At 41.1% G+C, this 23,188-nt stretch overlaps 1 protein-coding gene across 3 annotated transcripts in view; it reads right to left on the bottom strand.

The window, feature by feature from the left end:
- The window catches only part of DOCK8 (dedicator of cytokinesis 8), a 255,214-nt gene that overhangs the window by 38,580 nt on the left and 193,446 nt on the right, over window positions 1–23,188 (bottom strand). For 2 of the 3 annotated variants that reach the window (XM_069763822.1, XM_069763832.1), the window contains 7 exons: window positions 18,365–18,534; window positions 16,690–16,826; window positions 13,199–13,381; window positions 11,627–11,756; window positions 9,606–9,696; window positions 9,193–9,289; window positions 7,866–8,000 (listed from right to left, as the gene is read on the bottom strand). In XM_069763822.1, coding sequence (XP_069619923.1) covers window positions 7,866–8,000; window positions 9,193–9,289; window positions 9,606–9,696; window positions 11,627–11,756; window positions 13,199–13,381; window positions 16,690–16,826; window positions 18,365–18,534 — 943 coding nt within the window. The remainder of the gene's footprint in view (window positions 1–7,865; window positions 8,001–9,192; window positions 9,290–9,605; window positions 9,697–11,626; window positions 11,757–13,198; window positions 13,382–16,689; window positions 16,827–18,364; window positions 18,535–23,188) is intronic. The other variant, XM_069763842.1, reaches the window with a different exon arrangement.

Genomic DNA, 23,188 nt, shown 5'->3' with positions numbered 1-23,188 from the left:
CAAAAAAGATAGTAAAGAAATTAAATGTACCCAGAGATACAGTTGTAAGCATAGTTTGCAAGGTAAAAGTTAAATAAATACTGACTATATGACAAGGATGTGGCAGAGAGCGGAAGCTATCACTGTCTGTCTAGATTCCTGAGGAGGCAGGTGGTCAAAAATCCTCAAGTGACTGCAAAATTCCTTAAGCATGATTTGGTGGCAACAAGCATTAGATTTCAATTTGCACAGAAAGGTCGGTACTCAACGTTGAAGGTCTCTATGCCTGAACTCTAAGACGTACACTTCTCCTAACCCAAAAGCACAAAATTTTTTGACTCCAATATGCTTAAAACTATATATAAATATATATATATATATATATATATATATATATATATATATATACAGTATAAGCTAAGTTATGGGATTCTATTTTGTGCAATGATAATAGAAAACTGGAACTTTTTGGGCTATGGTATTACAGATATATCTGGAGGTAGAAAAATAAAGTATAATGCTGAAAAGAATTAGCTTCTTCTGGCACTGGAAACCTGCAGCAGCTGAGGGAAAGATGGATTCAATCAAGTATCATACTTGATTCTGAGCTTTCATTCACCCCCCACATCTGATCACTGGCTCGCTGTTGTTATCTGCATCTCAAAAACATTTCTAGAATTCGACCTTTTCTTACTTTCGACTCTGCAAAAACTCTTACTGTTTCCCTTATTCATTCTCGTCTGGACTATTGTAACTCTCTACTAATCGGCCTCCCTCTTACCAAACTCTCCTATCTCCAATCTGTCCTGAATGCTGCAGCCAGGATCATATTCCTCACCAACCGTTATACCGATGCCTTTACCCTGTGCCAGTCATTAAACTGGTTACCCATCCACTCCAGAATCCAGTACAAACTTATTACCCTCATCCACAAAGCACTCCATGGCTCAGCACCACCCTACATCTCCTCCCTGGTCTCAGTCTACCACTCTACCTGTGCTCTCCGTTCTGCTAATCACCTGAGGTTAGCATCCTCAATAATCAGAACCTCCCACTCCCGTCTCCAAGACTTTTCACGTGCTTCGCCAATTCTTTGGAATGCACTACCCAGGTTAATACGATTAATCCCCAATCCCCACAGTTTTAAGTGTGCCCTAAAACGCATTTGTTCAGACAGGCCTACAGCCTCAATGCATTTACCTAACTATCCCCGTGTGGCCCATTCAAAAAACTTAAACCATAACCAGGATCCTCGCATCATGTTCTCATACACTTTATGTATTTAATAGGGATATCCAGAGCAAGAAAAGTAACAGCGCACTCACCGGTGTTGAGCAAAAAGCGATTTATTCACATGCAATCATGCGGTGCAGGGAGGGTGGTGAACACATGCGGATGACAGCTGTTTCGTGCTGCAAGCACTTCAACAGATCCAGTGACGAATGGGGGGGAAGGTGGGCCTTTTGGCTACAGAGCCTCAGAGCCCTTCCCTCTTCCTCCCACGTCATAATGGACAGGTGGCCACTATACGGAGGACAGCGGGTGAGACAATTTAAAAAATGAGTAAAAACAATAACATATAGCAAACAATATCACTATAGGAGGAATGAATCATAATTATGTTTACACAGGATTTTTTACAAAAAAACGGACATGTCTATTTTTTCGTTGAACCCTATTGGTCCAGACGCGTTCGCCTTTATAATCCACTTCACTTCATTACGTAACAGCATACGATTTAAATTACCTCCGTCCTGTGGCAGGGAGATTTTTTCTATTCCCGCAAATCGGAGTATTTGAGCATCACCCCCATGTCGTTCATTTATATGTTTTATTAGGCGGGGAACCCCTTTTCCTGTTCGTATTGAATTTAAATGCTCTCTGAAGCGTATAAACATAGGGCGAATTGTTTTTCCGATATAGAAGAAGCCGCAAGGACAGTATAGAATATAAACTACATGGGTTGTTCTGCACGAGATAAAATCGCGTATTACATGCGTTATTGAGCCGATTTTTAATGAAGCATCTGTTAGATGGTAACTACAATAATTACAATGCCCACATCGGAAATTACCTTTTGGGGCTGCAGTTTGCAGCCAATTATTACGAGAGGAGGTTATTCGATTGCGAACTATCAGATCTCCTATATTCTTACTGCGGCGACAGGCAAATAAGGGACCTCTTTCCGTCATTTCTTTTAACGCAGGGTCTTGGCAGAGAATTTGCCAGTTTTTACGGATTGCTGTTCTAATTTGTGTATCCATTGGCCCATATTTGAAACAGAAAACAAATTTTTTATCTTTTTTTGATCCCTTTTTCGTTTTATTGGGATTATTGCCCTTTGCCTGTTCCAATGCTGAGTTAAGAACAGATTCAGGGTATGCTCTACTCCTAAATCTTTCATAAAGTTCCTGGGACTGTCTATGGAAACCCGTGGTACTACTGTTTATTCTCTTTACCCGTAGAAATTGGCTATAAGGTAGGGCTTTTTTCACGTATGAAGGGTGGGCACTATTGAAATGCAACAGAGAATTGCAGGAGGAAGATTTACGGTGCACTTCTGTACATAAGTGTCCTTCAATTATTTTCAACTTCATGTCCAGAAATGTCAATTCTGAACCCCCAAATTGATGAGTGAACTGCATGTTCATGGTGTTTGACTGCCCCAGGTACTCCACGAAATTCGTGAAGGAGACCTGGTCACCGTCCCACACCACGAACATGTCATCCACGAATCTGACATAAAGTTTTATGTGTTTTAGATATGGATTCTTTGAAGAATATATATACCTTTCTTCAAATACAGACAGGAAGAGGTTAGCCAGGGTACACGAGACAGGTGTACCCATGGCTGTACCCTCCACCTGTCTGTACCAGGTGTTATCAAATTTGAAGGAATTATTTTTCAAGATAAATGCGAGGCCTTCGCTGATGAAAGAAATAGTATTTTCATCTGTAGGGGTGTTTTTTAAGATTTCTTGGGTGGCCTCCACACCCATATCTTGTGGGATACGGGTGTAGAGGCTCTCTACATCTATTGATGCTAAAGAGAATCCCTCTTGCCAATCGAAACCCTTTAAGGTTTTCAAAAAATGTTTGGTGTCTTTTATATATGACGGTATATCACACAATAGGGGGCGCAGGAGCCAATCTATGTATGCTGATAAAGGTTCCGTTACCGAACCCACACCGGACACGATGGGGCGTCCCGGCGGTTCCTTTAGAGACTTGTGGATTTTAGGCAAATGGTACCAGTGCGGTTTTCTCGGGAATTCTGGAAAAAGTTTTTCCGCTTGTGTTCTTGACATGGTACTATTCTCCACATAAGACCTCAACAGAGACCGTAATAAGTTTTGAATTTTGAACGTGGGATCTCCCTTCAGCACTTCATATGTTTTTCTGTCTGACAGTTGTTTTAAAGCTTCTTTTACATAAAATTCCTTCTGCAGAAGGATAGTGTTACCACCTTTGTCCGCCCTGCGTACCACAATATCGGGACGTTTTTGTATGTCTTTTATAGCTTTTAATTCCGCTGGTTCAAGATTTTTGCCAGCTTTATTATACAACAAAGCCTCTACGTCTCTAATCACCTGGGTCTCAAAGGCATCGATCAAATTATCTGGAGACGCCGGGGGAACATATGTGGATTTCACCCTCCTGCAGAAGGGTACTACTTGGGTTGTTTTTTTATTTAAACCTGATGGAAAATCATTAGTTAAACTGACAAGTAGCTCTGCCTCCTGCTGTGTGTTCTCAGAAGAATCTTCTGAAAACGAAAAACCTAAGGGACCCATTCTGCAAGGTTGTTCTGCGGGAAAAACTTTTTTATTTACACCCTGGTTCTTATTTTCCCCTGTGTTCTGTGCAAATGACTTAAACAAATAATTCTTTCTTACAGCCTTATATAGATCTATCTTAAAGTCCACAATGTCAAATTCCTCGGGAAGACAATAATTTAAGCCCTTTGATAAGGCTGATATATGCGCTTCATTTAGGGGAAAATCGGTTGCAGAATGGGTCCCTTAGGTTTTTCGTGTTCAGAAGATTCTTCTGAGAACACACAGCGGGAGGCAGAGCTACTTGTCAGTTTAACTAATGATTTTCTATCAGGTTTAAATAAAAAAACAACCCAAGTAGTACCCTTCTGCAGGGGAGTGAAATCCACATATGTTCCCCCGGCGTCTCCAGGTACATTGATCGATGCCTTTGAGACCCAGGTGATTAGAGACGTAGAGGCTTTGTTGTATAATAAAGATGGCAAAAATCTTGAACCAGCGGAATTAAAAGCTATAAAAGACATACAAAAACGTCCCGATATTGTGGTACGCAGGGCGGACAAAGGTGGTAACACTATCCTTCTGCAGAAGGAATTTTATGTAAAAGAAGCTTTAAAACAACTGTCAGACAAAAAAACATATGAAGTGCTGAAGGGAGATCCCACGTTCAAAATTCAAAACTTATTACGGTCTCTGTTGAGGTCTTATGTGGAGAATGGTACCATGTCAAGAACACAAGCGGAAAAACTTTTTCCAGAATTCCCGAGAAAACCGCACTGGTACCATTTGCCTAAAATCCACAAGTCTCTAAAGGAACCGCCGGGACGCCCCATCGTGTCCGGTGTGGGTTCGGTAACGGAACCTTTATCAGCATACATAGATTGGCTCCTGCGCCCCCTATTGTGTGATATACCGTCATATATAAAAGACACCAAACATTTTTTGAAAACCTTAAAGGGTTTCGATTGGCAAGAGGGATTCTCTTTAGCATCAATAGATGTAGAGAGCCTCTACACCCGTATCCCACAAGATATGGGTGTGGAGGCCACCCAAGAAATCTTAAAAAACACCCCTACAGATGAAAATACTATTTCTTTCATCAGCGAAGGCCTCGCATTTATCTTGAAAAATAATTCCTTCAAATTTGATAACACCTGGTACAGACAGGTGGAGGGTACAGCCATGGGTACACCTGTCTCGTGTACCCTGGCTAACCTCTTCCTGTCTGTATTTGAAGAAAGGTATATATATTCTTCAAAGAATCCATATCTAAAACACATAAAACTTTATGTCAGATTCGTGGATGACATGTTCGTGGTGTGGGACGGTGACCAGGTCTCCTTCACGAATTTCGTGGAGTACCTGGGGCAGTCAAACACCATGAACATGCAGTTCACTCATCAATTTGGGGGTTCAGAATTGACATTTCTGGACGTGAAGTTGAAAATAATTGAAGGACACTTATGCACAGAAGTGCACCGTAAATCTTCCTCCTGCAATTCTCTGTTGCATTTCAATAGTGCCCACCCTTCATACGTGAAAAAAGCCCTACCTTATAGCCAATTTCTACGGGTAAAGAGAATAAACAGTAGTACCACGGGTTTCCATAGACAGTCCCAGGAACTTTATGAAAGATTTAGGAGTAGAGGATACCCTGAATCTGTTCTTAACTCAGCATTGGAACAGGCAAAGGGCAATAATCCCAATAAAACGAAAAAGGGATCAAAAAAAGATAAAAAATTTGTTTTCTGTTTCAAATATGGGCCAATGGATACACAAATTAGAACAGCAATCCGTAAAAACTGGCAAATTCTCTGCCAAGACCCTGCGTTAAAAGAAATGACGGAAAGAGGTCTCTTATTTGCCTGTCGCCGCAGTAAGAATATAGGAGATCTGATAGTTCGCAATCGAATAACCTCCTCTCGTAATAATTGGCTGCAAACTGCAGCCCCAAAAGGTAATTTCCGATGTGGGCATTGTAATTATTGTAGTTACCATCTAACAGGTGCTTCATTAAAAATCGGCTCAATAACGCATGTAATACGCGATTTTATCTCGTGCAGAACAACCCATGTAGTTTATATTGTATACTGTCCTTGCGGCTTCTTCTATATCGGAAAAACAATTCGCCCTATGTTTATACGCTTCAGAGAGCATTTAAATTCAATACGAACAGGAAAAGGGGTTCCCCGCCTAATAAAACATATAAATGAACGACATGGGGGTGATGCTCAAATACTCCGATTTGCGGGAATAGAAAAAATCTCCCTGCCACAGGATGGAGGTAATTTAAATCGTATGCTGTTATGTAATGAAGCGAAGTGGATTATAAAGGCGAACGCGTCTGGACCAATAGGGTTCAACGAAAAAATAGACATGTTCGTTTTTTTGTAAAAAATCCTGTGTAAACATAATTATGATTCATTCCTCCTATAGTGATATTGTTTGCTATATGTTATTGTTTTTTCTCATTTTTTAAATTGTCTCACCTGTTGTCCTCCGTATAGTGGCCACCTGTCCATTATGACGTGGGAGGAAGAGGGAAGGGCTCTGAGGCTCTGTAGCCAAAAGGCCCACCTTCCCCCCCATTCGTCACTGGATCTGTTGAAGTGCTTGCAGCACGAAACAGCTGTCATCCGCATGTGTTCACCACCCTCCCTGCACCGCATGATTGCATGTGAATAAATCGCTTTTTGCTCAACACCGGTGAGTGCGCTGTTACTTTTCTTGCTCTGGATATCCTTATACTAATTGTTTTTTTTCATGAAGCAGCACCCAGGTGGAGCTTGTATAGCGATTACTTTTTTTCTATTGTGACTAAAGGCTTATACGGTGTGGCATTCAATAGCCCTGAAGCAGAAAGGGTCTTATGTATAACGGCTGTGCGATTGCAATATTTCTGGACTGTGGACTTATATGTATTTAATAGCCCTCTGTATCTATACTGTTCCATACTTAGGCCAATAACCGGTTCATGCAGCATTACATGAACACCCGATTCTTACACTATGGCTGCTCCGAACAACGAAAGCAATTGTTACCACCCACCTCTCGTGCCTCCCCTATTCCTCATAGATTGTAAGCTTGCAAGCAGGGCCCTCATTCCTCCTGGTATCTGTTTTGATCTGTGTTTATTGTTATGCTGTAATATCTATTGTCTGTACAAGTCCCCTCTAAAATGTAAAGTGCTGTGGAATATGTTGGCGCTAAAGAAATAAAATTATTATTATTATTATTATTATAATAAGTATCAGGAGATCTTAGGAGATCATGTCATGCTTTCGGTGAGGAAAATTAAGCTTTGGCACCATTGAATCTTCCAAGAGGACAATGATCACAAGAAGTTCAAAATCCCCAAGGCTTGGTTTGAAGTTCTGGAGGATTTTGGAGTGGCCATAGCAGTCACCTGGCTTACACCCCATAGAAATCTTTGGTGGGATTTGAAGAAGTTGGCGGTAGTATGCAAACTCTAGGCTATTAGTGAACTGGAAGCTATTTACCATGAGGACTGTTCAAAGATTGCTCAGGAATGCGGCCAAAAGCTGATTCCATAGGTTGCTCTACTTAGTACTAAAGATGTTTGTAATGAAGGGGTTGAATAATTCTGAAACTGAAACAGCCAATAAAAGTAGCATTTTTTGGTCAGTTTGGAGAAATCACTTAGTGGTGTGGAGCCAAGTACCGTAAATTGTTCTTGCTTCATTGGTTTATAGCAAAGAACCGAAAGTTTGTAAATTTGTCTATTAAACCTAAATGGCAATGGCAAAAAATATTCTTGATAGCAACTGTACTTAATAATATTTTTGTGTGTAATAGTTTATTACCAAAGAAATGAGCCGGAGAATAAGTTGGTAAACATGCAATGTCGTTGTGGGATGGCTTTTACATTTTTTTTTTTTCAAATCAAAATAGTGTTTACTAAGTATGTTATTTACATGTATTATTACTATTTACGTACGGTAGGGTATATGTTCATTTTGTTGTTTTATTACGTGAGTCAGTAATAGTCCATAGTAATTCCCAATACAGCGGCAGTGCATTATTAGGATTGTAGAAACCATTGTAATAACAGTAATGCTATTAATTTGTTTTTAAAGAGAAATATGATACCTTGATAATTAGTAGACGGATGGAGGAGAAGCAGTGAAACAAATAAGTGTTGCTCTGATTAGTGCTAAGAGAGTGCACAAGCACTTTAAGAATTCCTCCTAAAAGGTTGTCTTTGCAGTCCACTGATAAATTGACCTAACGCACACAAAAAGCAAAATTAGTATAGAAGTTTAATGGTGTTTTAAACCTTGACATATCATTACTAAATACTGTCTAAAGTGAAAAAATAAACTCAATTACGTTAATAAGTACCTTATAAAAAGCTAATTGACAGATAATCTCTACATAAATAACATTGGGTATTGCGTATGATTATCACAGAATGAATAAACCACATTACAATATTATGAGAAACTATCAATGCTATAACCTGGAGAGGGAACGAAAGGGAAAGTGAGAAGAGTAGAATAAAAACCATCTAAACATTAAAAAAAGGCTAAAAGGGGTTATTTAGCAAGTAAACATAGGGTTAGCATAGATGCACTGACTCAGAATGAACATCATCAAGGTTTCAATAATTCATTTTGTAAATGTAGCTTCCCAAACATATAACTAACAACAGCAACATAAGACTGCAAGAAAACAAAGCTCAGTGGAAACCCTGTCATTGTTCTATTGTTTCCATATGGGAAAAGACTTAGCACATGCTGTAATAATTAATAATTCAAACAGCCTTTACTGTTGTGTTGTCTTCTAGTATTACATTTTTAGGCTCTGTTCACATGTTCACTAGTTATTTACATTTTGGCATTCATTTTGGGTTTATAAAAACGGAAATAGAATGTTCCACTAGAGGACCCATTCATTTAAATGGGAAGGAAGTGTCATAATGTCATTTTTGCCACCTTTCCAGTTCTTATCCTTTTTTAAAGCTGGATCAAAAACGTAGTTTGCACAACTTTTTTTTTATCCGGCCCAAAAAATTGATAGTAACTGGATTAATATTTTTAACATTGAAGTCTATGGGAAATGGATCCTAATGGATGGTTTCTGCTCTACATTCGTTTGTAACCAATCCAGTTTTTTTAATACTGGATCTGCTACAGATGGCTACTGGACATGTGATTATAGAGGGTTATTTTACATTATAATAGTGTTACATTTTCTTTGAATTTAATTACATCGTCCAAATATTTCGCCCCAATGTAGGCTGTGTTCACACCGGCTTACAATCCGAACAGACCCATGACCGCTGGTGAGTCCATCTTCAAACATACTAACAAATCCCGACAGAATTATAAGACAGCAATCATGGTGCTACATGCTCTATTATTCTTCTTGCCATCAAACTACTGATACCCCTGACAAAAAAATGTAACTATCCTACCTGTATAATAGTTTCCAGCACATCCAGAATGGTCAAGTTGGCTTCGGTAGCCAGGTTTCCACACATAATGGCTTCCTGATCCATTTCTGCCTTGCTCCTGTTATAAACGTTCATTAAATTTATGAATATAAACCAATAAAGTTCCTTTACAGTACAGAATTTTGGATAAAAGAAAAGGTAATCTTAGATAAGTATACTAAGAAAAACATATTGCTGTTTTTTAAAGAATGCTGAACTACAGGAGACTTGTAAGGTGCCAATTAAAGACCAGCTAAATGTGACATTAGGCCCCATTCATTTCAATTCTTTCTGGACGCAAAGCTTTGCACAGTACATGATATTACATTGACAATATTTTACAGTCCCCTCCCCTGCACGGGTAACTTTATTATGAAAAGAGTAGAGGTGCTCACATATTTAGTCGCTCGTTAGCTTGGCGCCATTGCGTCTGCTCCTTCCTCCACCTCAGGTTTTCATTAAGTCCAGAAAATCTGTCATTTCCTGCTGCAGAAGGAAACAATGTCACCCCATGCTCAGGATATTACTCTTGGACATGAATTTTTGAAAGGTAAAAGGCAATTATGGAGTCAGAACAAGAATGAAACCTTATGGAGGCTACAAAAAAACATAATCAGAAGCTCACCAAGCAAAAACTAACCTGCAGTACAACATAGATTACAACACTTAGCTGAACAAAGGGTACACTACTTGCTTTTTAGAAAGTCTCATGGTCTGAATAGATATAGGCTCACATGAGGCCAAAACTGTGCCAGATATCGAAACTTGGGTTTGATGTTGCAGAAGGTGCTACATAAATACAAATATCTGTGATTTCCTTTAGGAAAAAAGACAGATGTCAGGATACAGTATACTGTGACAAAGTCACTGGCAAAGTACTGGAGGGGATTAATTGTCCATATTTAGGGCTAGGTTTAGTGAACAGCTAAAGAGTGGGTGGGAGGATGTTCACCATATCTCCATACCTCTCCCAGGGTGGAATCCAGAGGACAGATACACAGCCTTCTGACTCATTCAGTGTGCATGGAGATGAGAGCTCCAGAGCCGTGTTTGAGGAAAGTTGAACTTTTTGCATGTTTGTTTCTTCAGTGAGCGGATCCCCCACTCACTCTCACCCACAAAGCTCTCCAGTGCTTCACAGCCCTACATCTCCCTCTGTCTACCACCCTACCTCTGCTCCCTGTTCTGCTAATACTAGAAAAAGTCTAGAAAAAGTCCACACACCCACAAAAATGTCAGAATTTGTCATACCACATACCATATCGTACCAAGAAGAATCATTTCCGAACTTTCTCCACCTTTAAAGTAACCCATTTTCTGTATACATTGATTGGGAAAAAACTAACAAAACTACAAAAATTTGGTTGCATAAGTGTGAATACCCTAATAATTGAGGACTTGATTGTAATCAGTTAGTCATGTTAAATAGTCCGATAGAAAGAGAGTGCAAGATACAATCATATACAATAAAAATAATTTTCATTTCAACGTGATTAAAAAAGGGGGATATTAAGATAGTGTAAGTCACAAGATTCTCATAGTTGATGAGACATAATGGATAGTATAATGTAAGTTACAAAGACCATAAACACGTTGACAGGATAAATCATACCATATGCACTCTAGATGTTACACAGTCAGCGAGATGTAATAGGTTAACAGCAGCGGGCAGCACTCTGCTCCACTTGCGGCACTTCTAGTCATATGATGGCTGATTAAATCAGCCATCATCTGCTGGGAAAGATGCAGGCTCTGCATACAAGCCTGAATCAAAATTAGGGTTATGACATATGACATAAATGTACATCATATGATGTAAAGAGGTTAACAGGGGTGTGCAGACTTTTTTAAATCCACTGCAAAACTATATATCCTCCATAATCAGATCCTCTTACTCCCATCTCAAAGTCTTTTTAGTTTCCAGGAATGAACTACCCCAAATAATCCAGTTCATTACCAATAGCCACAGTTTTAAGAACCACTTTTTGTTCTACTTTACTAAATTTTCCTCAGAATCTGTTCCTAACACCTCCACGCACTCAATAGCACTATGTGTCTGGATACATACAGATACTGTCTTGTGACCGGTTCATGCAGCTTTACTTTAATGCCTTATTATGATAGCCGGACCCCTAAAAATACAAGAACCTTTCACCTCTGTTCTCCCTATTTCCTTATAGATTTGCTTGCGAGCGGGGCCCTCACTCCTTAGCTGAATTGTGTTACTATGTTATTTCTGATATTGTTTGCACTTGTACCTGAATTGTAAAGTGCTGCAAAATATATTGGCACTATAATAAAATTATTATTATTTTTAGAAATAGCATAAATAGCAGAGGTAAGAATGCAGAGTTCACTTAGGAGCCAAGTGTCCACATGACACCTGGTGATGAATCTTGTATGTATTGCTATGTACCAGTTTTCCAGCGTCTCATCATTTCTCCTCTGGCTCCTTCTCCACGTAACAAAGCTTCTTCCAAACGGGCCTTAACATCTCTGGACTTCTGAAGAACTAAAGTGCTTACTTTGTCTGGTGACTGTTTACCCTGAAGGAATAATATGACCAAGGTTGTCACTACTGTCACATATTATTATACATCAAGTCACAGGAGGAGCAATACCCATGTGTTCCTACATGAGATCTAGATCCACGCATGTAATTCAAGTAAAAGGCAAGGATGCCATAGACTTATTTCATTACGAAGGATGTTGGACATTGTGGGAATACTGAATCATTACTCAATGAGTAAGGTAATATCAGCTGAAACAACGACTGGTGTCTCTCCAGTGCAGATTTGTATCATTGCATAGTATGTATGGTACGTTACCTTTATTGGTGCTGTCTGGGACTTACACAATGATGGGCTATCTTTAGGGTAGGCTGCTATGCAAGCCTGGACATTTAAGGGAGCATGGTGCTAGCAGGAACGGAACAACCCCTCATTGTGCAGATATTGTGGGTTCCGGAGGACAGACCGCCTCCCTTCAATCACTAGTGAACTATCTTAAAGATAAGCCATCAAGGTTTAAAGGGAAAACCGTCACCAGGTTTATGCTTCTCAGTTATAAAATAGAGACAGACTGTTACTTTCTGGGCTCCTTGCCGTAGTTTCTATAAACGTTTTAGCAGTTGGAGTTTCATTAGTCCTCTCAGTGATGAGCTTGGTGTAACCCCAACCTTGTCCCCAATTGATGGCTTTCTACCTATACTGAATGTAGTCAGAAAGATCCCAGTCAATGATTTAACAGTGGGGTTAGCCTGAGCTCATGAATATTGAGGACTACATAGCAGGAGCTTATCACTCAGAGGACTGTAAAGAGTGGTAAGCTACAATTGTGTTTTATCAAACCTACGGCAAGACTCCTAGTAAGTTATCTAGCGTTATAATCGAGGTTTCTGTCCTTACTTTATGTGGTGCTGCTGTCAGAGGGGGTTGCATAAACTCAGTACCAGATTCTCAGTAAGTCAAGGAAATAGATTTAAAAATTAGTTCAAAATTCTATATATTATTATTTAAATATCTATAGAGATTTCATTAAGAAATGGCAAATTATGCTCTGGGCTAGGAGTAAGGTTTTAAAGAGTCTAACCACCATAACATTATCACTGGATTCACATTGTAGATGATAAGTGTCTGACTGGTGGTTCCCAAACAGATGCAGTGAACAGGTCCCTTTTTTAAACTGAGAGATGGGAACCCCTGCAATATTTATTTTCTAAGGAGCTGACGGAGATTACAGAACGCTGGACTTGGCTATCTCCGCCAGTTCCGAAGATGAAGAATAGAGGAATGTAGCACATTCATGACCATCTTTTCTAGCCAGACACATTTTGCAACTTTCATAATAGTCTTCTAAAGGGTCCGGGAATAACCATAAAAGGAAGATCCATGAACTGCTAAAGACTTATTGTCCGGAAATTTAGGTAAAATAAGTCTGTACTTTTTTGTTTAATTCTGTAAAATAAAAATGGAATTCAACTCTGTACCTTGTATTCGAAGCAGGAGACACACATATAGAGAAGATCAAGTATTCGGGTTAGCTGCAGAGTGGGTAGGTAGGCCAGCCACTTATGGATCACACTTTGCTCTGCGTTCTTCATGATCCATAGGAAGCAGGTGAGAAGATTGCGCGTAGATTCCGGACTCAGAGCGGTGTACATTTTTAGAGGCTGGACATAGGAATAAATGTGTTATAATCTTGAATGTCTGTAACTGAACTATATCTTACTACTGATCGGAGGACTAGGTCCTGTTCAAACACAGGTGACTTGCTTCTTTTTAAAGTCCTTTATCATGGACAGAAGAACCGAAAGACAATATAGCAAATCAATCGCTGCTCGTTTAATAACATTTCCATGTTGCCACCATAGTGAGGGTTTCCTGCGAACAATCAGTCACGCAAAAATTGTTTGTTGTACAAAACCCATTACATTATTCTCCCCATCACATGCCTTGTTTACTGGAGACGATGTACTGCCGACATAGTAAGTTTTGTGTCTGCATGAAAGATGCACTTCATCATTAGTCGTCTGATCTCTAGGCCCCGTGTAAAATGCCCTCTGCTATAGTTGACCTGGTTTGCATGTGCATGACAACAGACATCTTGGCACATAAAGATACCCATACACATTAGTTAAAGTTGGCTGAGGATGCTGATTTGTAGCACGATTTGCAGATGATCTATGCTCACATTGTGTTTCAGCTCTGGGGTCAGTGTACACAAATCAGAAGTATGTCACGACAAGTCCATACAGATTTTACAGAAACATTTTCTGCTCAGCGCATGTTTTTTTCGGCATCCAGTTTTCTAGCTGATTACACTTTTTACCACAGATGAATAGTTACTCGTATACTGGCCAATTGCATGCCAAACAGGAATTCTTTTGCCACACTATCCAGACGGCCGGACTCTATGGGCAAACAAGGTGTATACATTGGTGGCACATCCTCACGCATAGGTCAAAAAGTGGAGCCCAAATGTTATAGAATCAGAACCTAAAATGTATGGTGGCAGTAAAACAACCTCCATGAAAGCATAGATTAGGGAAAAGAGGTGTTTGACATTTTGAGTTTCAACATACCCAATTAAGGTATTTGGACAAGCCAGATGCATTATTATTATTATTAATATGCAGTATTAATTACCTAATCACCTACAGCTTTTTATTGTGTATTGCCACCTCACACACCATGTAAACTTTTAGGTTCTACAATTGTACAGAAAATTGCCCATACTGGAATTTAAAGGGTTTATCCAGGACTATGTTTTTTACTAAGGGTCTTCAAACTAACAGGCAGGTAGTTGCTAACGACCGCTCCTACCGCCGATTCATCTGCTCCACGTCAACAGAGCAGCTCTTCCTGTCGACAGGCATGACTGCTGACATCTTGCTGACTGACAGCCGTCCCCCAGCAGTTAGGCAGTGGGGAGCCGGCTATCAATGAACATGATGTCGGCATTCATGCCCCACCAATAGAGTGGAGCGTAAAAGAAGCTGCTGCTCTGTAGACATGACATTAGTGGAAGCCACTGAATTGATGGCAGGAGCGTCTGTGACTACTCTGTGCGGGGGGAGATTGGCGCAGGGTATAACAGGCAGGTAGGTGGCAACTACATGGCTGATAGCTCTTAGGCACTCCTACAAAAAATAAACAAATAGACCCAGATAACCCCTTTAACCCCTTAGTGACTGAGACAATTTGGTACTTAATGACAGAGCCAATTTTTACAATTCCGACCACTGTCACTTTATGTGGTTATAGCTCTGGAACACTTCAACGGATCCCAGTGATTCTGAGATTGTTTTTTTCATGACATAGTGTACTTCATGTTAGTGGTAAAATATGACTTGGTTTATTTATGGAAAATTTGGCAAAAATGTAGAAAATTAGCAATTTTCAAACTTTTAATTTTTGTGCTCTTAAATTAGAGAGTCATATCACACAAAATAGTTAATAAATAATGTTTCCCACATGTCTACTTTACATCAGCACAATTTTGGAAACAATTTTTTGTTGTTGCAATTTCTCATTTTTGCACCAAAATTTACAAAACCATTTTTTTTAGGGACCACGTCACATTTGAAGTGAGTTTGAGGGGTCAATATATCAGAAAATACCCAAAAGTGACACCATTCTAAAAACTGCAACTGAAGGTGCGCAAAACCACATTCAAGAAGTTTATTAACCCTACAGGTGCTTCACAAGAACTAAAGCAACATGGAAGGAAAAAATTAACATTTTACTTTTATCACAAAAAAACCTATATTGGAACCAAACTTTTTTATTTTCACAAGGGTAACAGGAGAACATGGACCACAAAATTTGTTGTGCAATTTCTCCTGAGTACACCGATACCCCACACGTGGGAGAAAGACACTGTTTCGGTGCATGGCAGGGCTCTGAAGGAAGGGAGCACCATTTTACTTTTTGAACGCAAAATTGACTGGAATCAATGGCAGGCGCCATGTCGCTTTTGGAGACCTCCTGATGTACCTAAACAGTGGAAACCCCCCCAATTCTAACTCAGCCCTAACCCCAACACACCCCTAACGCTAATCCCAACTCTAACCATAACCTCAACACCCTAACCACAACACAACCCTAACCCCAATACAACCCTAACTCCAACCCCAACCCTAACCCTAGATCCAATCCTAACCCTAGCCCCAACCCTAGTCCAACCCTAACCCTAGTGCCAACCATAACCTTAGCCTAACCCTAGCCCAACCCTAACCCTAGCTCTAACTCTAGCCCCAACCCTAGCTCTAACACCAACCCTAACCGTAATGGAAAAATGGAAATAAATACATATATTTTATTTGATTATTTTTACCTAACTAAGGGGGTGATAAATAGGGGTTCAATTTACTATTTTTTTTATTTTGATCACTGTGATAGGGTCTATCACAGTAATCAAAATGAACCACTAGGAAAAATCTCCTATTGTTGCAGGGTGCTAGCCAGCAGATCTCGGCGGGCGCACTGCGTATGCGCTCGCCATTTTCTTTTCTTTCCGGAAGAAGACACCGAGGGCCGCGGGACATCACAGGAGGATGCAGGAGGTGCCAGAGGTACCGGGGGGGTGGGGGTGGGGTGGGGGTTCGGGGAACCCATTTCTCTCTCCTCTGATGTGCTAGATGATATGAGAGAGAAATAAATTGGAAATCGGACTTTTTTTGCGGTCACCGTTATTCTGTGAATATCGGTGATTGCAACACTGGGGATGGTAAAAACCGGCCCGAATCATGCTCTCCAAGGTCTCCGCTTCCCCCAGTAGCTGAGACCACGGAGAATTTCTGACGCTGGGGGGAGCTATAACCTTATTTCTCAGCGCCGTTATAAAGCGGCGCTGAGGAATAAGTACCCTTACCTGTCGCCGTTAATAGGTGTATCGGCGGTCGTTAAGGGGTTAATAACTGGTAAACATTTAGATAATGGAACAAAGTGATTATTTTTTAATTACTGATAAACTTACGACTGAAGATAAAGTCATTGGAGAGGGCTTAAGACCAAACTGGTTGCCGGCAACTGCCATGGCAACATTTGGGTTAATCACACTTGGCGTCTCTGGTTCTTCTGTACTGCGTGTTTTTCCAGTCTTTGAGTCTAAAACTTAATAATAAATATTTTACAATTAATCTAGATGACGATAGGATCAAATAGACCATCATTATGATATGTGAAGCCATTTGTGGAGAAAACGTACAGAAACACATAAATACAGTATTTGAGTAGTGCCTACTCTCACATCATTCAGTTTATTATCTGAAACATATTTATTTAAGTGGAAAGACCACAAGAATCTCTGACGATGACTAAGAGGATGCTACGGATTACTTCCTAAGCTCAGTATTTAGTGCCAGGGATATCGTAATCCAATATTAATCCCTACATAAAGTTTACTACACTCCTGGCAGATTAAAATCTTTGGGCATTTCTAAATGCAATCCATTCTTTACATGTCAAACTGAAGAAGGTAGTTTCTATCATGCCATAAGGTCCTGTAGTAGAGTTCAGCTATTTTGGTCTTCAGTTTTTGTCTTTAAACACTAGTGATAAGCAAACGTGCTTGGATAAGGTGTTATCTGAGTATCTTAGGAGTGCTTGAATAATATGTTCGAGTCCCAGCACCTGTATGTCTCGTGGCTGTTCGACAGCCACAACACATGCAGGGTTTTCCTGTTTGCTAAAGGGAACCTGTCACCTCAAATTGGCGGGATATGTAAATGCCTTTTGTCCTGTCCGATGGTCGGCGGTTCGTCTTCATTTCTCCACCCCATCCGTCTCTGTTGTCCGCAATATGTTCGAGAATTAGAGTACTTGTCCTCCACAGTTCGTGTGTGCGCAATGCAATCTTCGCTCACGCCTGTGCAGTATGCTTTGCCCAATTGCGGGCAAAGCTGAAAAACATTACTCCGAATGCGCCCGCACACGATGTCCCAGAACACAGCTAAATACTTCTGGAACATAGTGCGCGGGCACATGCAAAGTAATGCTTTTCGGCTTTGCCCGCAGTTGAGCAAAGCATACTGCGTATGTGCGAGTGAAGATTTCATTGCGCACGCACGAACTATGGAGGACAAGTACTCTAATTCTCGAACATATTGCGGACAACAGGGCCGGATGGGGTGGAGAAATGAAGACGAAGCGCTGCCCATCGGACCGGACAAAAGGCATTTACATATCCTGCCAATTTGAGGTGACAGGTTCCCTTTAAGCAATCTCTGCATGTGTTGTGGCTGTTCAGCAGTGGGTGAGACATACAGGTGCGGGGACTCGAACATATTATTCGAGCACACATACGTCACACCTTATAACACGTTATCTGAGCACATTCGCTCATCACTATTAAAAACCAATGATGAATGAAGGGTCTTATTCCATAAGAGATGCTATTGGGTTTGCTTGAAACCATAATATTTTGTACTTCTAAAAAAAGTTATGCTTTAATGTATACTTGAAATATGGAGTTTTATTACCAAGGTTTGAACAAACTACTCATTGATTCTGAGTTCTGATTTAACATAAATCTTTATTATATATATATATATATCATTGCCGTATAAAAATCTATATTTTTCCTTCTTGTTACTAGTCTTAAAATCATGAAAATAAAATAAAAGCTTAAAAAAAGAAACATATTTATTTACCTGAAAAATCATGTAGCTGAGGAATGGCATCTAAAATAGTGCTGACCAAAGGCAAATACAGAGCAGCAATTTTGCTCTTTACTTCAATTTTCTGACAGCGAGGGTCCAGATCATGTGAACTCAGAAGACTGTGTACAGCATTGATGGCCTTCCTTTGCACTTTACTGATTCTGGGAAAGTAAAATATAAAACAATTATTATTTCTGGTATGCTCTACATTCCTGATATTTTATTCTAAATTACTATGCAAAAGTTTTTGGCAGATGAGTAAAAATGCTGTAAAGATAGAATGCTTTCAAAATTAGAAGTGTTAATGGCATATTTTTATCAAATAATAAAATCTGAAGTATATAAAGGCATCAAACCATCAATTCTTCTAGTGAAACTTGCGCACAGTTTTTGAAGGAAATCGGCAAACATCATAGTTCCAAACATCTTTGAGAACTAACTACTGATCTTCTATGCCTGTAGAATTGCGCAAATCTTTCTAGCTCTACATCCCAGACAAATTCAATGATGTTGAAATCAGGGCTCTATGCAGATAATATCATCACTTACAGTACTCTTCTTTAGACTGAAAACAATTTTTAATGAGATTGGCTGTATGTGTGGGATCATTGTCCTACTGCAGAATAAATCTGGAGCCAATCAGATGCCACTCTGATGGTACTACATGATGGATAATTATCTACCTATATTTATAAGCATTGAGGATGCCAAAGAATGGGGAATGCTGTGGACCAAAGATATAGTGGTCAGCCAAGGAAACATAGTGCAGCAGATACAAGACACATCATCCTTACTTTCCTTCAAAATTGGAAGATGTCCAGCAGTGTTATTAGCTCAGAATTGGAAACAACCAGTGGTACCCATTTACACCCATCCACTGTTCATAAAAGTATAACAAGAAGCCATACTTTGAACATAAAAACAAAGCCAAATGACTAAACTTTGCACGAAAACATAAAAACTGGGCGGGGTGCAGAAAAATTACACCATGTGTTCTGGATTGATGAGTCAAAATGTGAACTATGTGGCTGTAACAGAAGGCAGTTTATTCCTAAAGGTCTGGAAAGTGGTACACTAATGAGTCTCTGCAGGCAACAGTGGTGGAGGTTCCTTTGGGGCTGCATTTCAGCAAACAGAAGTGAGGTTTTGGTCAAGATTATTGGTGCCCTCAAAGCTGAGAAATACAAGCAGAGACTTATCCACTGTGCGATACTATCAAGGAGTCGTCTGAATTGAACATATTGTTAGGGCTAGCGGAACGCACCAAATAATTAAATAGATATAATAAGGTGCGTTCGCAGCCCGGGGTCCACCGTGCAGAGATGGAACCTGCTGCTAAGTAATGACGGACTATATGGCGACACAATGAGGATACACACATGGGTTAACTTCACCCTGTATGAAGAAAGCGATCCCTGTTAAGTCACAGGGTCGCGGTACCGCACAGAGAGCGCAAGCAAGGAACCACAGAACTCTATCCCAGGACACAGGATTAGAGTTCGTGTAGACCTCTTGCGATCGACACCACAATTGAGGTATCAGAGGTAACTAATATGCACAGAAGTGCATGCTGTGCCACACTAGCGGACGCCACTAACCACCCAGACTTGGGTAAGGTAAGCGCTCTAATAGCGCACGGCGCTGCACTGGCGGTCACAGCAGTTAGACGCTGTTTCGTGTGTTAAAGCTGTGAGTTTAGCCGGGTGCTAGATTGCAGCCATACACCTTACGCAAACAGTCATACACAAGGGATGGGTTTTTTAAGGAATGACTTGCATTCATCAACACACACACGATAACAATTGTATATTAGCACATGGCCGTGCGGCCATGCAAACCTTTTATAGCTGCAGCAAGTACAAGACCTTCCGAGAAGGACCAATGGGAGTCTGCCACAGAAGAAGAACACCTTTAGGACCTTCCTAGAGGACCAATGGGATTAGCTGCAGTATCTAAGCATGTGACCCCCGACCCCCAATGGGAGGTCATCCCGTGGGCATGCTCAGAAAGGGAAAATCTGGACTTAGTCCCAGAAAGACCTGCTCGCTGCTGAACATTGCTGGCTACAAGAACAGAGCCTGGAAGGGCAGTAGTAACCAGTCGTCCAGTATTAGCCTGAGCTAGATGCTGGGACCGACGTCTCCGCTGAGCAGACTCCACTGCGGCTGGAGAAGAATGGGAGACCGCAGTGGAGATGGTTCGAGATTCCCCCTGTGCAGAGGTGGGAACTCGACACCTAACAAATATAGCCAACAACATTACGAACTATTTTCAGTGTAAAGAATAACGAGGAGTCCTGTAAGTGATGATATAACCTCCACAGAGCCTGATCTCAACATCGAGTCTGTGTGGGATTATATGAAGAGAAGGAGGGATTTGCACAAGCTTACATCCACAAAAGATCCGTGGTTAGTTCTTCCCAATGTTTGGAACAATCTTCCTGCCAACCCCCTTGTATCTACAGAAGCTGGTGATGTTTTGAAGGCAAAGGGTGGTCACAACAAATAATGATTTAAATTTGTCTTTTGTTCATCCATTTGGCATTTGGTTAATTGTTAAAAAAAACTATTAACACTTCGATTTTTGAAAGCCTCCTTAGTTTTCGGCAGGTTTTGAAAAAATTCCGCAAAGTTTTGCACAGTACTGTATCTGTTTTTTACAGGGAGAACACATATCCATTATAGTTTATGGAGTCGTTCACGTGTCCATGCTTTTTTTGCAGACTGTGTAAACAGAAAAAAGTCAAAAAGATATGTCCTGGATCAAAATCACCCATACAAGTATATATGTGTGTTGTCCGTTTTTTAACATTGCACGGGCAGGAGAAGCAGTTTTGTTTTATTTCTATGCATATGAGAAAATCCTTTAGAGCAAAAACTGATTCACTAACCAAACACTGGTGAAAATCTGATCCAAAAAAATCATGGAAATCGAACCGTTATGTTTGTATAAAAAAAACATGGAAATGAAGCCTTCGATAGAGTGTCATAAAATGTTTAATACTGCTGTCTCATAAAACTGGAATCTTGGTTTGATTTCAGCTAGTTAGTGTGCGATCATTAGTGTGTGTTTTTTCCCAGACTACAAAACAATAAGATTTATGAGACTTAAGGACAAAACAACAAACCACATGTCATATTTTTCAGACTATAGGACGCATTTTTTCCTCCAAAAACTTGCTCTGGCTGTGGATTTGGAGGAGCGGCAGAAGCGGAGCAGCGGGACCCCAGAGGCAGAAGCCGGGTTCTGCAGCTAACACCTGTAACCGCTGCTAAAGAGAAATGAATATTCACTGCATTACATGCTCATGGGAGTGGAAAGCAGTGAATATTCATTTCTCAGACACGCTGTTAGCTGCAGCCACCGGCTTCCTGCAGCTGCCAGGCTTTCGCGTGTCCCCACTACTTAAGGGAATTAATATTCACTGCTCTCCACTCCCATAGGTGTAGAATGTAGTGAATATTCATTCCCTTAAGTAGCAGGGACATGCAAAAGCCCGGCAGCTGCAGGAAGCCGTCGGCCCGCTACTAAAGAGCAATCAGTATTCACTGCTCTCTGCACACATAGTCCCGGCGTGGAGAGCAGTGATTATTCCGGCAGCTGCCCTTGGCTTGTAAGCAGTGCATGACGTCACTGCCATGTGCTGCTTACAAGCATAAAGCAGCTGCTGGCATCAGAAAAGGAAGCTGAGAGGGAGCACAGGAAGGCAAGTAGGTTTGAGGAGGCCATGCATACCAAAAATAGGGTTGAGGAGGCCATGCCTACCAGGAGAGCGATGAAGGGACCATGCTTACCAGGATAGGGATAAAGGGACCATGGCTACCAGGCTAGGAATAACGGGGACATGCCTACCAGACTAGGGATGAGGGGGCCATGCATACCAGAAAAGGGATGAGGAGGCCATGCATACCAGGATAGGGATGAGGGGGCTATGCATACCAGGATAGGGATAAGGAGGCCATGCATACCAGGATGGGAATGGAGGCTATGCATACCAGGATAGGGATGAGGAGGCTATGCAAACCAGGATAGGGATGAGGAGGCCATACAAACCAGGATAGAGATGAGGGGGCCATGCAAACCAGGATAGAGATGAGGGGGCCATGCATACCAGGATAGGGATGAAGAGGCCATGTTTACCAGGATAGGGATGAGGAGGCCATGCATAGCAAGATAGGGTTAAGGAGGCAATATATACCAGGATAGGGATAAGGGGCCCATGCCTATCAGGCTAGGCATATGGGGGACATACCTAGCACAGGCTAGGGATGAGGAGGCCATGCATATCAGAAAAGGGATAAGGAGGCCATGCATACCAGGATGGGAATGGAGGCTATGCATACCAGGATAGGGATAAGAAAGCTATGCATACCAGGATAGGGATGAGGAGGCCATGCAAACCAGGATAGAGATGAGGGGGCCATGCAAACCAGGATAGCGATGAGGGGACATGCCTACCAGGCTAGGGATGAGGAGGCCATGCATACAAGGATAGGGATGAGTAGGCCATGCATACCAAAATAGGGATGAGGGGCCATGCATACCAAGATGGGGATGAAGGGACTATGCTTAACAGGATAGGGATGAGGAGGCCATGCATACCAAGATGGGGATGAAGGGACTATGCTTAACAGGATAGGGATGAGGAGGCCATGCATAACAGGATAGGGATGAGGGGGCAATGCATTCCAGGAAAGGGATGAGGAGGTCATGCATACCAGGACAGGTATGAGAGGCCATGCATTCCAGGATAGGGATGAGGGGGCCATGCATACCAGGATAGGGACGAGGGGGCCATGCATACCAGGATAGGGA

Source organism: Ranitomeya imitator, chromosome 1 (assembly GCF_032444005.1).
Source record: "Ranitomeya imitator isolate aRanImi1 chromosome 1, aRanImi1.pri, whole genome shotgun sequence".
In the NCBI taxonomy this organism is placed as follows: Eukaryota; Metazoa; Chordata; class Amphibia; order Anura; family Dendrobatidae; genus Ranitomeya; species Ranitomeya imitator.
The sequence above is the reverse complement of the archived record's forward strand: the minus strand, read 5'-3'. Positions and strand labels throughout refer to the sequence as shown.